Source organism: Loxodonta africana, chromosome 13, assembly GCF_030014295.1.
Source record: "Loxodonta africana isolate mLoxAfr1 chromosome 13, mLoxAfr1.hap2, whole genome shotgun sequence".
Classification (NCBI taxonomy): Eukaryota; Metazoa; Chordata; class Mammalia; order Proboscidea; family Elephantidae; genus Loxodonta; species Loxodonta africana.
The window spans coordinates 77,214,778-77,229,056 of NC_087354.1; the positions used below are offsets into that span (position 1 = coordinate 77,214,778).

Genomic DNA, 14,279 nt, shown 5'->3' on the forward strand with positions numbered 1-14,279 from the left:
AACTTTGCTTGCTGAAAGTGAACAGGACTTGAAGCACTTACTGATGAAGATCAAAGACTACAGCCTTTAGTATAGATTACACCTCAACATAAAGAAAACAAAAATTCTTACAACTCGACCAATAAACAACATCATGGTAAATGGAGAAAAGACTGAAGTCATCAAGGATTTCATTTTACTTGGATTCACAATCAACACCCACGGAAGCAACAGTCAGGAAATCAAACCATGTATTGCATTGGGCAAACCTATTGCAAAAAATTGCAAAAGACCTCCTTAAAATCTTAGAAAGGAAAGCTGTCACTTTGATGACTAAAGTATGCCTGACCTAAGCCTTAGTATTTTCAATTGACTCATATGTATGTGAAAACTGCACAATGAAAACAGGAAGACCAAAGAACTCACACGCATGCACACACACACACACACACACAAGTACCACAGAGAAGATGGTTTTAAACAGACATTTATTGTCTCACAGCTCTGAAGAATTGTTGTTGCTGCTGTTTGGTGCTGTCGAGTCAGTTCTGACTCATAGCAACACTATGTACAGCAGAACAAAACACTGCCTGGGCCTGCGCCATCCTCACAATCGTAGTTATGCTTGAGCCCATTGTTGCAGCCACTGTATCAACCCTTTTCTTTGAGGGTCTTCCTCTATTTCACTGATCCTCTACTTTAGCAAGCATGATTTCCTTCTCCAGGGACTGGGCCTTCCAGATAACGTGTCCAAACTCTGTGAAAATAAAGTTTCGCCATCCACGCTTCTAAGGAGTGTTCTGGCTGCATTTCTTCCAAGACAGATTTGTTCATTCTTCTGGCAGTCCAGGGTATATTCAATATTCTTTGACAACACCACAATTCAAATGTATCAATTCTTATTCGGTCTTCCTTATTCATTGTCCAGCTTTTGCGTGCATTTTCCTAGATTCATACTTCATGCATTCCAGTTTCCCATTATTAATGGTTGTTTGCAGCTGTTTCTTCTCTTTTTGAGTCAAGCCACATCAGGAGATAAAACTCTGTAACGCTTGACTCTATCCACATCGTTAAGGTCGACTCTACTTTGAGCAGGCAGCTCTTTCCCAGTATTTTCAGTGCCTTCCAACCTGAGGGACTCGTCTTCCAGCACTATATCAGATAATGTTCTGCTGCTATTCATAAGGGTTTCACTGGCCAGTTTTTTCAGAAGGAGATCACCAGGTCCTTCGTCCTAGTCTGTGTTAGTCTGAAAGCTCTACTGAAAACCTGTCCATCATGGGTGACCCTGCTGGTGTTTGAAATACCAACTTCCAGCATCACAACAAGCAAGCCACCACAGTAAAACTGACAGACAAGTGCTGGTATGGAGAAAAGGAATCCAAACTCAGGGTGTTGGCAGGGCCATGTTTTCTCCGAAATTTCCAGGAGAAGTTTCATTTTTTTTTCTGTCTTGACTTCTGATAGCCCCAAGCATTTCTTAGCTTGAAGCTGCAGCATAAGTCTGTCCTCACAGGACTGTCTGTCTGTGTATCTCTTCTATTTTATAAGGACATCACTCAGATGAGATTAGGACCACCTTACTCCAGTATGACCACATGTTAACTTAACCGATACCATCTTCAAAGGCCCTATTCCCAAACAAGGTTATACTCACTAGTGCCAGGGTTAGAACTACAACATACCTTTGTGTGTGTGTGTGCTTTAAGTGAATGTTTACAAATCAAGTCAGTCTGTCATACAAAAATTTATATACACCTTGCTATATGCTCCTAATTGCTCTCTCCCTAATGAGACAACCTACTCCTTCCCTCCACTCTTTTTGTGTCCATTCTGCCAGCTTTTAATCCCCTCTGCCCTCTCATCTCCCCTCCAGATAGGAGATGCCAACATAGTCTCAAGTGTCTACTTGATCCCAGAAGCTCATTCTTCATCAGCATCTTTTTCTATCCCATTGTCCAGTCCAATCCATGTCTGAAGAGTTGGCTTTGGGAATGGTTCCTGTCCTGGCCCAACAGAAGGTCCGGGGGCCATGACCACCAGGGTCCTTCTAGTCTCAGTCAGGCCATTAAGTCTGGTCTTTTTAAGAGAATTTGGGGTCTGTGCCCCACTGCTCTCCTACTCCCTCAGGGGTTCTCTGTTGTGTTCCTTGCCAGGGCAGTCCATCGGTTGTAGCTGGGCACCAGCTAGTTCTTCTGGTCTCAGGATGATGTAGTCTATGGTTTATGTGACCCTTTCTGTCTCTTAGGCTCATAATTACCTTGTGTCCTTGGTGTTCTTCGTTCTGCTTTGCTCCAGGTAGGTTGAGACCAATTGATGCATCTTAGATGGCTGCTTGCTAGCATTTAAGACCCCAGACACCACTCTCCAAAGTGGGATGCAGAATGTTTTCTTAATAGATTTTATTATGCCAATTGACTTAGATGTCACCTCAACATATCTTTTTGAGGAACACAATTCAATCCATGATATGTCTTAATTTTGTCCTTGCAATGCATTTGTTGATGAACCTGGATCATGTATCCTAAAGAGTTGTCCACGGTCTAGATTTGGCTGTTTCATCTCCATTGTGTAGCTTAATATGTTCCTCTGTCCTTGAGTTTTCTGTAAATTGGCATGTAGACAGAGAAAACTGAATCAGGTTGGGTTTTTACAGCAAGACTATTTCATAAACGCTGTTTTATGTTTCCCTTCTGAAGCACATTTCTGGCTGCCTTTGTTTGTGATATTAGACCCCACTGATGCCTACATCCACTAATGACCCATGAAGTGTTGAAAGTGTAATATTCTATTGTTTCTTTTTCATTCATTAGCTGGGATATTCCAATAAATAGAAAGTCTCTTGTGTACTTTTTAATTACACAGTGCAACAGTTCATTATAAGACAGGAAAGACAAATGCTTCATGCTAATATTTACCAGTTTTTAAAATAATGGGCTGATTTCACTGACATCGTCCAATGCTCCAACTATAATCAGGAAAGTTTTGCTTTGTTTTTAAGAATCATTAATGCGTGAACGCAAACAGATTAGATGTGTTTCAATCTATTGCCATTTTTGTCTTTATTGATGCTCAAATTGTCCTGTCTTTGAATACTGGGATCCCTTAAAGCTGATTCCTGGGTCTTTTTGACACGATCCTAGTAGTCTTTAACAGTGTCCTCGCATCTGGTATGGCAAACTGGTGCAGACTCATCTTGTAGGTTTCCTGCCCAAGACCTGGAATCAGCCATTTCTCCAAGAGCACCTGGTTCCTTTTAGTGGAAAGTGATTTTGGGAGACCACACTCTGGGCATTAGGGGTGCTCCTTGCTTCTGGATTGGTCATTGTTTCAAGGCCTTTTTAGTGGACAGAGAACACAAGCGCAAACACATGCACGCAAATTTTGTCCTAGGTACATACTGATACTTTTAATTCAAGTTGATTATCACAGAGATTTTAGTTAAAAACCAGATTTGCATTCTTTAACAAAAGGGGACTACTTCAAACAAACCAAAAACTCAGACAATGCCTGAGACAGAAACTCTCTTTCATTGTCTCGTTCAACAGTTGCTGAGTTATTACCATAGACAGGGACTTTACCAGTTTTAGAGGATATAAAGACAAATAAAAAAGTACTCCTACCTTCAAAAAGCTCAGAGTCTAGAGCATGAAATCGTGCAATATTTATTAGTTGTGATTTGATCCATTTACTATGCTTTGATCCATTTACTTTAATCTCATAGGAATATTGTAGAATACTTTCATAATAGGGTTCATATCTTTGTTCCAATCATACTGATTTTATCTTGTTATTTTATCTTATTATATTTTGTAGTTGCCTCTATTTTTCAGTCAGATGAAATGAAAACAGATATGAATAGCACAATATGTATATAATCATATTTTTCATATTGCTATGCCTGAGTAACACTTTAGAAGCTGACTTTTTAAAGCTTAATACATATTTCAAACATTCAGAACAATTACAATGATCATCCGCATCATTACCTTCAAGACTGATCAATTATCAGTATTTTCTTCAAGTTTTTTAAATAAATGACAGAATATAAATACAGTGTTAGAAGCTGTGTGTATCTCCAAATCTCATTGCTCTCTTCCTTTCTCGTAGTCACTATTCTGAAGTGGGGGTGTATCTTCCTAGCCCGTATATTCATAAATACTACACAGCATAGTTTTGCTTGTTTTTAAATAATGGTATTATAGCAGATTACAGCTGACTACATTAATCTGTGTGTGCATTCATGTGCCCACACATGTGTGCGTGTGTGTGTGTGTGTGTCTTCCCTTTCCATCTCCACTGCCTCCTACATATATTCTCTTTCCCATGCCCCCCAAAAAAAAACAGGAGGAAAAAAGATACAAAGATCTTACTGACTTAGTAGCCAAAAGAAGGCTTTTGACTGAATGCTTGCAAAGTCAGTTTTTCTTCTCTCTAGGATTAGATTAGAACAGGCTATTTATTCATTGAAGATGGATGATTTCTATTTAGGACATAGTAGCACTGCTCTGATTTTACACTGAAGTTTTAAGTTTTTTGTTTAAATGAAGGTGATCCTCAAATGTAACAAGTATATTTTGTTAGGCGTTATTTCCAAAGTTAACTAGGGCATTCTAAGTAATCAAAGTAGAACCTCTCTTCCCAGAAGTAGACAGATAGCAGATAAATGAAAGAGGAAATTTGCGAAGCTCTTAATCCTTTAAGAATAGTGGCTTTTACCTGAAGATACTGAATATATCACTTCTCCATTGTTTCCTTCATCAAGATCTTTTGCAAACACAGTTGTAACTAGCATATTTACTGGTTGACCTTCCAGAACCTGTCATTAAAACAAATGGCTTAGAAATTAGTGAAATTTTAAAAAAGAAATGTCAGTTAACCTTTAAATAAGAACACATTACTACTAAGCATTTTTAGCTATTTTAAAATCCACATATTATTCGCATGGCTACCATATAAAAGTTATATGAGTTTAAGTGCATGAAAAGAATCCATCCAACAAATTTAAATTTTTACTCGATTTGAGCAAATTATCTGAAGTATTGGAACTAATGCTAAAAAAAAAAAAAAAAGAAGAAGAAGAAGAAGAAAAATCAAATAAACTAAATAATCTTAGATTTTGGATGTATTTTGGGAATCCTAGCATCTTCTCATTCATCACCTTCTCAGGACAGTTTTTAAAAGGTTGTTGTTATGGTAAAAAATATGCTGAAGGTAAACATGACCCTCCACTACAGGACACATACCCCATTAATTAAGGAGCTTTCCTGGAATACTGAAACGCACGTGTGGCGCTCCACTCCCTGTTCTGAGTCTCACTGCCCAATTAAAGCTACAGGATATTTTAATTAAAAATTATGAAGGTATTATGATAATGTTTTGCTTTGATAAGATATTTCTTTAAATCTGGCTTTGGAAGATCAAGTTAAAGTTATTGACTTCCTCAGTACCTTTTTAAAATTGTTCTATATGCATATTTGAACACAATTTGAAAATCCAATTCAAGTGTTTTGTAGCAGGAGCTTCCAAGCTTTTATTTGTATAACCCATTCATCAAAAAAAAAATTAGGAGTAGCTGCCAGGTATATTTATTTAATAATTATGTAGTACATGAGCTAATAGGTTAATTTATTATATATACTGTAAAACATACAAAATCATGGACGTGAAAAAGAATAAGATAATATAATTGGAAGTTTGTGCATGTGCTCAGAAGGATCACCGTTTATAATCTCTGGGTGTACAGCTGTCCCCTTTGGAACCACAGATTGTCCCCTACCTTTAACTAACCGTTTTAGATTGTCCCCTACCTTTAACTAACCATTTTAGATTGTCCCCTACCTTTAACTAACCATTTTAGATTGTCCCCTACCTTTAACTAACCATTTTAGATTGTCCCCTACCTTTAACTAACCATTTTAGATCGTCCCCTACCTTTAACTAACCATTTTAGATTGTCCCCTACCTTTAACTAACCATCTTGTATCGCCTGCTCAGAAGGAGGCCTGTATACAGACACACATGCACTGCTGGAAAAACAATTCACATTCGAGTATTACTGATAACGGGGTACCATTACATTTGTATATGAAGGGCAGAGCTACATTATTATAAGACAGCTAAATGTGCCATCCCAAATGCCACATATAACCATTTTCTTTAAGAAATGTCTTCTTTGACATTTGCACAATTACTAGTTCTTCTTGAGATGTACGCATAGCCATACACAGACTGATTTGATAAATTCTCACTTTTTACCACAAGATGGTGCTCAAAACAAATGTTGTATAATTCCACAGAGGCTAAGAATATTGAAAAATCATTCCACATACCTTGATGTGTAACTCCTTTCCAGGGAGGCACTGTGGGAAATATGGCTTGTTATCATTGATGTCAGTAACTGAGATATAAACCACCATCGTGGCATTTTGGGGTGGGGAGCCGTGGTCAGTCACCAGGATAGTCACCTGATGATGTGCTTGACCCTCACGATCCAAGGCCACCCAGCTTATAAGTTCACCTGAGAAACACAAGGTAGAACAAAAGAGACAGACGTTGGGAATTATGATACTGACATTGTGAACCACATCCAAAATAATTCACACAAAAGATGATGAAATACAAAGCTCTGAGCAAAAGCACAATTTCCAAGACCCTGTGCACAGTAGTTGGTTCTACTGTTGAAAGAATTCTCTAAAGATGCTACCGAAAATGCGTCTTTAAAATTGTCATTCTTTGAATTTCAAATTATCTATGACCACCAACCGTTTGAACTAAAAAATGAATTCATAAAGGCAAATGATAAAATATTCTGTGGGGATTTATTAATAATATGAAAGACTTAAGATCGGTGCTTATTCCTCCCTATGCTGCTATATAGAATAGCGGGAAGTACGTGAAGCCTGACATCCCAACGTCTCGGGCCGGGTCTCCCTACCCCCACCTCAGACACCTAATGATCTCTCTCAGCCCACCTCCTGGGGCTGTCACTAGGAGCAAATGCAACCATAAATTTAAAAGTATCTTGTAAACTGTAAATTATTACACAGATAGTAGTTGTTATTATTACTTTAAAACAACGACAGAACATCTTTCTGGAAATCAGATGATATTCCTCAGACAGTGGTTTGTCTTACACAGTTAATTCTTTTTCTCTCACAAAATACATGCGTAGCAATTGGTAGTGACTTCTCCAATAACTCTAAATGCTTTACAATCCTTCTTTTACATATTTGTGCCTAGAACTGTGCCCCGTTCTGTAACTCCCCACATGTGTCAGACATGGAGACTCAGGCTTAAAATCCTAACTGGCCCTGCCTACTGCCAAGGGCTGCTGGGGGACATGTGCCTTCTTGGGTAGCCCATCTCCTGCTGTGGAGTTCTGCTGCGCACTGGTTTCCTCACCATTTATAAAAATATCTATTTGTGAGAAAGCATACATGAAGTGAAGGGGCCCTAGTGGTAAAAAGGTTGGCTGCTAACCGAAAGGTTGGCAGCTCAAACCCACCCAGTGGCTCTGAGGGAGAAAGACCTGGTAATCTGCTTCCATAAAGATTACAGCCAAGAAAACCCCATGGGCAGTTCTACTACCACGTGGGTTCACTACGTGCCAAAACTGACTCAACAGCCTCCAACAACAACATACATGAAGTGACCACCTATTATTCCTATTTCTAAGAATTTTTTCCCTCTTAATCCAAATAAAATGACATCGAGTCAATGCTGGACTATTAGCCGAAGGGCTGGCTGTTTGAACCCACCCAGAGGCTCCTTGGAAGACTGGCCTGGTGATCTGCTTCTGAAAGGTCACAGCCTTGAAAACCCTATGGAACACAATTCTACTATGCACACATGGGGTTGCCATGAGTAGGAACTGACTCGACGGCCACTAACAACAAAACAAAAGTCAAAATAAAGAACAAATTAGAAAATTCACCTTTGGGTAAATTGCTGGATTGGCGAGTTAAAATGCAGTGTTTACTACAACTTTTTGTAATGAACAAAAATCCCACAAAACAACTTCCTTTTTTTTTTTTTAACTTAAATTCCAAACTGTAATTCTTCTCTGAAAACCCTGTGTCCTAAATGGCAAGCAGATCTTTATTTGATAAACCAATTCTAACTGATAAGAAGCAGCTGTTCCTGTTTGGAGGTCAGTGGTGACAACGACTGTGGGCTTGGCCTGGGGCTGGGGTGTGGATGATGCCAAGTCAGGGCTCAATGGGAGGAAGAGTCCTGATCACTAAGACAAGATGTCTGCTCAGAGCACCAGGATATGGAGGGCGGGCTTGCCTGCAGTCCACTGAAGGGTGCCCTCAGAGCATGACCCAGAGCAGGTCACGAGTTAGCTCCTCTATGCACACTAAGGTAACTGAAGCTCTGAGGTTGTTACTTGCTCAAGATCACACAACTAAGGGAACAAGGCCTGGTCTTCTGAATCTGGGGGCTGGACTGGTTGTGGGAGATAGAAGATCATAGAGAAACCAATGATAGTTTGCATATTTAAAAAAAAATATATCAAGTGAAATAGAAGACCTAGAAAACTAGCCATATGGGAGTAAAGTACAAGCAGGGCCATGGTGAACAGGTGTGCAGTGTGTGTCCTGCACAGGAGAGGGGTCCCGGCTTCAGGAGCGAGTGGGAGCACCAGTCCAGCTTGTACTCTTCTTGGCAAGCCATGCACCTGATGACAAGCTACATCTGCCTGCAAGAAGAGGCACCTTTCTCTAGTTCACATGTAAAGGTGCCTTTAGATCGATGGCTTGAAGTCAACCCCTTCAGAAAAGGGCAGGGGGTACCATTTGTACAGGCTATAATATAAATTGTGCCTCCAAATTTGACAGACCAAATTTTCAAAAATCAAGGGTGGAGCGGTACAAAGTGGTGGCCTTCTCTTTCCTCCTACTAGCTCCATGACCTCGGGCAAGTTCCTTGAGCTATCTGAGTCTCAGTGTCCTCAACTATATACTTGGGGAAATTATATTTCATTTTTAAGTGGTTATAAAAATGAAACAAATTACCTATGAGTTGGAACCGACTTGACGAAACCTAACAACAAATTTTAAATATAGTAACATTTTTATATTTAATTTCTTAATTAAAACTTTAAAAACACTCACTGTAAATTTTTTCCCCTTCTCCCTTTTCCCTTGCCGAAATGAGAATGGGAACATATATCCCTAAATCAACTTTGAAATCTTAACTAATGGATTGATTTCTGCTCTTACACTGAGGAAATTTATATTTCATAAAATGTTCTTGACATTTTGAAAAAATCTACAAATGAAAAAGAATGGTTGTTCAAAAAATTTAGACTTTACCCAAGAATTTATTCAATCCAGTTCTGACTATACCTAAGTAAGAACCATATATCAGCACTATATGGACGTAAGGCAAGAGAAATGTGAATCATTATAGGTAAAATTCTATTCAAGTTTTACTTTATTTTAAAACCACGCAATACTATAATCAAATATGTGTATTTACTATAAACTATAGCTTTAATTATATGTTTGTACTAATGCTATACTTGAAAGATTTGAGTTTTGTCAGTCTCAGTTTTATAGGAATAGGTGAAAGCTATGAAATGCTACCTGTATTAGGATTCATCTTGAAGAATTTTCCATCAGACAAAAGGAAATATGAGAGCCGTCCATTCTTCCCAGAGTCTCTGTCAACTGCCGTAATCTTGCCCATCACCCCTTGGAGAACAGGACTCTCCTTGACTTTCAAAAACAACACATCATGCAAGAAGGTAGGGGAATTGTCATTCTCATCCAGGACATGAACAATTACTGAGGTGCTCGCATTTTGCGACAATCTGTCCTCTGGAATCCAGGCAAACACTCTGAAATTATATGTTTGTTTGGATTCATAGTCGAGTTGTCTCCGCGTATAAATCCAACCTGTGTAAGGGCTGACGCCAAAGACGGCTGAGGCTATGCTGGGCTCCAGAGAGTACATAAGCTGTGAAGTTGTCTGCTGTGGGTCAAGTGAGTAGGCCTGTATCTGCAGTATTTGGGTAGTTGGTGAGAGGGATTCACTAATTTCTACTTGATAGACCAAATTTTCAAAAGTCAAGGGTGGACTTGATTCTTGTTTTTCAAAAACTACTGTCAGCACTAAAAGGGATGCCCGAGGAGGAACTCCACAGTCCTTGGCCATGAGCGTCAGCATGTGCTTCTGCGGCACGTCCCCTTCCAGACTTCCATTGAGGTACACCATACCAAGGCCTTGGTCAATGGTGAAGATGCCTGGGGTCTGGCTGGCAATGGAGTATTGAATAAATCCATTCAGACCACTGTCTTTGTCTTCTGCTCGTGCAAGGTACAAGGCTGTGCCAGGCGGTGTGACCTGCAATATTTTAATCTCGTCAGAGTCTGTGAGAAATGCTGGGTAGTTATCATTGACGTCAAGGACAGTTATGTTGACTTCTGTGCTGCTGCAGCTTGGGGAGCTTCCCAGCTGCGCCTGGACGGTGAGCACAGCCATGGGCTGCGTTTCATGATCTAGAGGCTTCTGGGTACAAATGATGCCCAGCCACGGGTGAATAGAGAACTTTGCATCCAGATTGCCAGAAGTGATTCTGTAAAAGATTGGCTCTGTGGAATCTAGGGGAGTAAAAAGAGAAAACTGTCTCTATATGCATAAAAAAAAAAAATCCTGGTAGCTAAAAATGTTAATATATACATCAACAATGTTGATATAAAAATAAATGACAAAAAAAAGAACTTGAAAAAAAATGTTGGTATATGCTATACATATGGAGAATACAAGGAGCCCTAGTGGCGCAACAGTCAAATGCTCAGCCACTAATGGAAGAGGTTGGTGGTTCAAACCCGCCCAGCAGCTCTGTGGGAGAAAGACATGGCAATCTGCTCCCATAAAGATTACAGCCCAGGAAACCGCATGGGGCAGTTCTACTCTTTCACATGGAGTCATTAAGGGTCGAAACCAACTCAACGGCACCTAAGACAGCACTGGAGAATACAATACAATGTTTTGCTTCTTCCTCAGCACTCCAAAGACTGTTGACAAGTGGGCACGACAGGTGGTTTAAGATGTATAAATGGACAGAGGTTATGTTCAATGGACAAGGAGCAAGTCACAGGTTTAACTGTCTTCATTCCTTCCTTCTTCTTGCATTAGGTAAAAGGGAAAGATTCAGAGCATAATTTGGATACCTTTTTTATATATTTGAGGAAGCCACGTTAAGATTATGTTTCTTTCTCTAGATATCTACCAATGAATGGCAAAAACTCTCTACAAATGTCGGGAGAAGGCAGAGAAAAAAAAAGGAGGGGACTTCGAGTAGGACAAGATTGTTGAACAAGTAATTCACATCTAGGAATTTATTCTGTAGAGATACCACCACAAGTCTAAAAGACAAGGATACTCCCTGCAGCACCCCTTGGACTAGCAAAAATTGTGAATCATTCAAATTAATAGCAAAAGGATAACATTTAAGTAAAATGCACTTTATATCCTAGTATAAATACTATGCAACTATTTTTTTTAATGGTACAGAATGATGTCCAATATATACTAAGTGGGAAAAAGAGGGTAGCTGTAGGAAAAAAAATGTAAAAGGATACATTTTTGCAAAAAAAAAAATTAAGCTTGTGGGTGTTTGGGGGAATGGATTATAGGAGACAAACTTTCTACATTGTAAGTATTCTGTATTGATTTAAACTTCCTTTTAAAAGTATCTATACTTTTGTAATCAGAAAATATATATATATATATTTACACACACATAGGTTAAGAGCTCAGTTGCCAACCAAGAGGTCGACCGTTTGAATCCAATAGCTGCTTCTTGGAAACCATATGGGGCAGCTCCACTCTGTCCTATAGGGTCACCACGAGTTGTAATCAACTCAACAGCGATGGGTTGGGTGTACATATATATATACTACCTTCTTTTTCCCAGTTAGTATACTGGACATCATTAAACAAAAAAAAAAAACAGTGGCATAGTATTTCGACTAGGATATAAAGTGTATTTTACTTAAACATTACCCTTTTGTTATTAATTTGAATAATTCACAATTTTTGATAGAAACATGATGAAACAACAAAGAGCAAGCCACAAGTTTCACTATCTCCCTTCGTTTTTACATTAGCTAAGATGGAGAGAAGGAAAAATTTATACAAGGTTGTGTGGGCTAAATACAGGAAATGCTCGATAATGGACTTTTATGCAGCATGAAAAGTACTTACTCAAGGGCTCTCCTGCTTTCACTGTTCCAACAGGGCTGCCTTCAGGCACGTCTTCACAAACTGAGAAAGTATATTTGGACCTTTCAAATTCGGCAGGTGCCAGACTTGTCGGAACAATGTGTATAGTGACGTCGGCATTAATGGCAGATGTGAGCCCGCCACCATCTCGAGCACAGACCATCAACAGAAGTGTAGTAGATTCCAAATGACTGAGAGTTGATGTTAAATAAATAATTCCTGTGTAGGAGAAAAAAAAGACTTAATAAACAGATAACATGCAATAAGTACTGACGAGCAATAGTAACTTTTGATACGTTAAGTCTACTTTCCAACCAAAGAAATTGGGCATATTTGCAAAATGATGGCCCAAATTCTCTCTAGTAAGCACTATTTTCATAAAGACACATCTTGGAAGTATATCATATCAATTCACCAGGAAAACACAAAATCCCGTTGCCTTTCTGAGGTCTCACTACCATATTACCAGGATCCCTGGTGGTGCAAAAGGTTAAGCACTTGGGTACTAACCAAAAAGTTTGGCAGTTCGAACTCATCAGCTGCTTCCTGGGAGAAAAGACATGATGATCTCCTCCAGTAAAGATCACAGCCTTAGTAACCCTATGGGGAAGTTCTACTCTGCCACACAGAGTCACTATGAGTCAGAATTAACTTGACCATACACAACAAAAACACCACCATATCACCAGCCCAGGATGATGGAATAACAGAGTATATCCCATAGTCCAGTGTATTCTAGGCCAACATGGGGTTATAGGGTGATTACAATCTGCCCAGTCACTTACAGGATGAAATATATTTTATCTTCAGAGGCATCTGACATTTGCCTTGAACTAGATTGTAGGACAGCTCTCTCTCAACCGACTCCACTCCATCATTGTAGCTTAGGGGATGTAATACCCATAGCCAAAGGTAAGAAAATGTCAATAAATATTAAAACCATGGGGATGAGAGTGGCAAGTTAGGCATATGTACATAGTGTGTGTGGGAGAAGGGGGTGTGTATGGTCATGTTAGGGAGAGATCCATAATTCTGAGAAAACTGATTACTTAATATTGTTAATGCATGACACAAATGGTTAAACACTGGACTACTAACCAAAAGTTGGCGGTTCAAACCTACCCAGAGGCACCTTAGAAGACAGGCTTGGTGGTCTGCTTCTGAAAGATCACTGCCTTGAAAACCCTATGGAGCACAGTTCTACTCTGCACACACTGGGCCGCCATGAGTTAGAATCGGCGGATATCAACTAACAACAACTATTTACTGTGCTAGCTTGAAAACATAAAAGTTCCCACATAATAAACTTAAAAAATAGTCGTGTTAGTTTTATTTAATGGAAAAGAAAATACATCCACACTTATTAAATAAAGTTGCATACAAATAAACATAGCTCAACTTTATGGACTCTATTACAGTACACCCGGTCATAATTATTAGTTAAATGAGGGAATGCTACATCTTTTGCCAGTTTATAAGAAGTTGACAACACTGTCAAAATCATCAGTTTTTTAGGCATGAAAAGGTTAAGTAGCAACCACTCATTTTTATTTTAAGTCAAAATCTACCTCCTTGCAGCTTCAGTTCCTTGTTCCTATTTCTGTTATAAATTTAATGAAGTATGTTTTATTTCTCTTTGGCATCACAGATCTTTAACAACTAAAATAAAATATCTTGTCTGACCTACTCCAAGCATAACATGCCCATTTTCTTTAATAGTTTCCTATCTAACATGATTTCGATACATTTCATCACCAAGGTTCCTTCCTCCTAAACATGACCCAGGTGATCCTCTCAAGTCAGGCATCCAAAATAAATACACAGTTCCAGATACAATCTGACTATTACACAGCAGAGTATAGCACTCTTTATTAGAGTACTGTAAACCACTGAAGTAACCAACTATTATTATACCAGATTTTAGCAACCATATTGCAATTTGGCTGCTAACCAAAAGGTCGGCAGTTCAAATCCGCCAGGCACTCCTTGGAAACTCTACGGGGCAGTTCTACTCTGTCCTATAGGGTCACTATGAGTGGGAATTGACTCGACGGCACTGGGTT

The 14,279-nt window shown here is 39.1% G+C and overlaps 1 protein-coding gene across 1 annotated transcript in view; it reads right to left on the reverse strand.

Annotated features, from left to right (window-relative positions):
- DCHS2 (dachsous cadherin-related 2) overlaps positions 1-14,279 on the reverse strand; it is a 387,869-nt gene that overhangs the window by 93,127 nt on the left and 280,463 nt on the right. Inside the window, exons 4-7 of the mRNA XM_064267620.1 lie at positions 12,199-12,435; positions 9,573-10,589; positions 6,312-6,499; positions 4,699-4,798 (exon numbers count right to left, since the gene is read on the reverse strand). Coding sequence (XP_064123690.1) covers positions 4,699-4,798; positions 6,312-6,499; positions 9,573-10,589; positions 12,199-12,435 — 1,542 coding nt within the window. The remainder of the gene's footprint in view (positions 1-4,698; positions 4,799-6,311; positions 6,500-9,572; positions 10,590-12,198; positions 12,436-14,279) is intronic.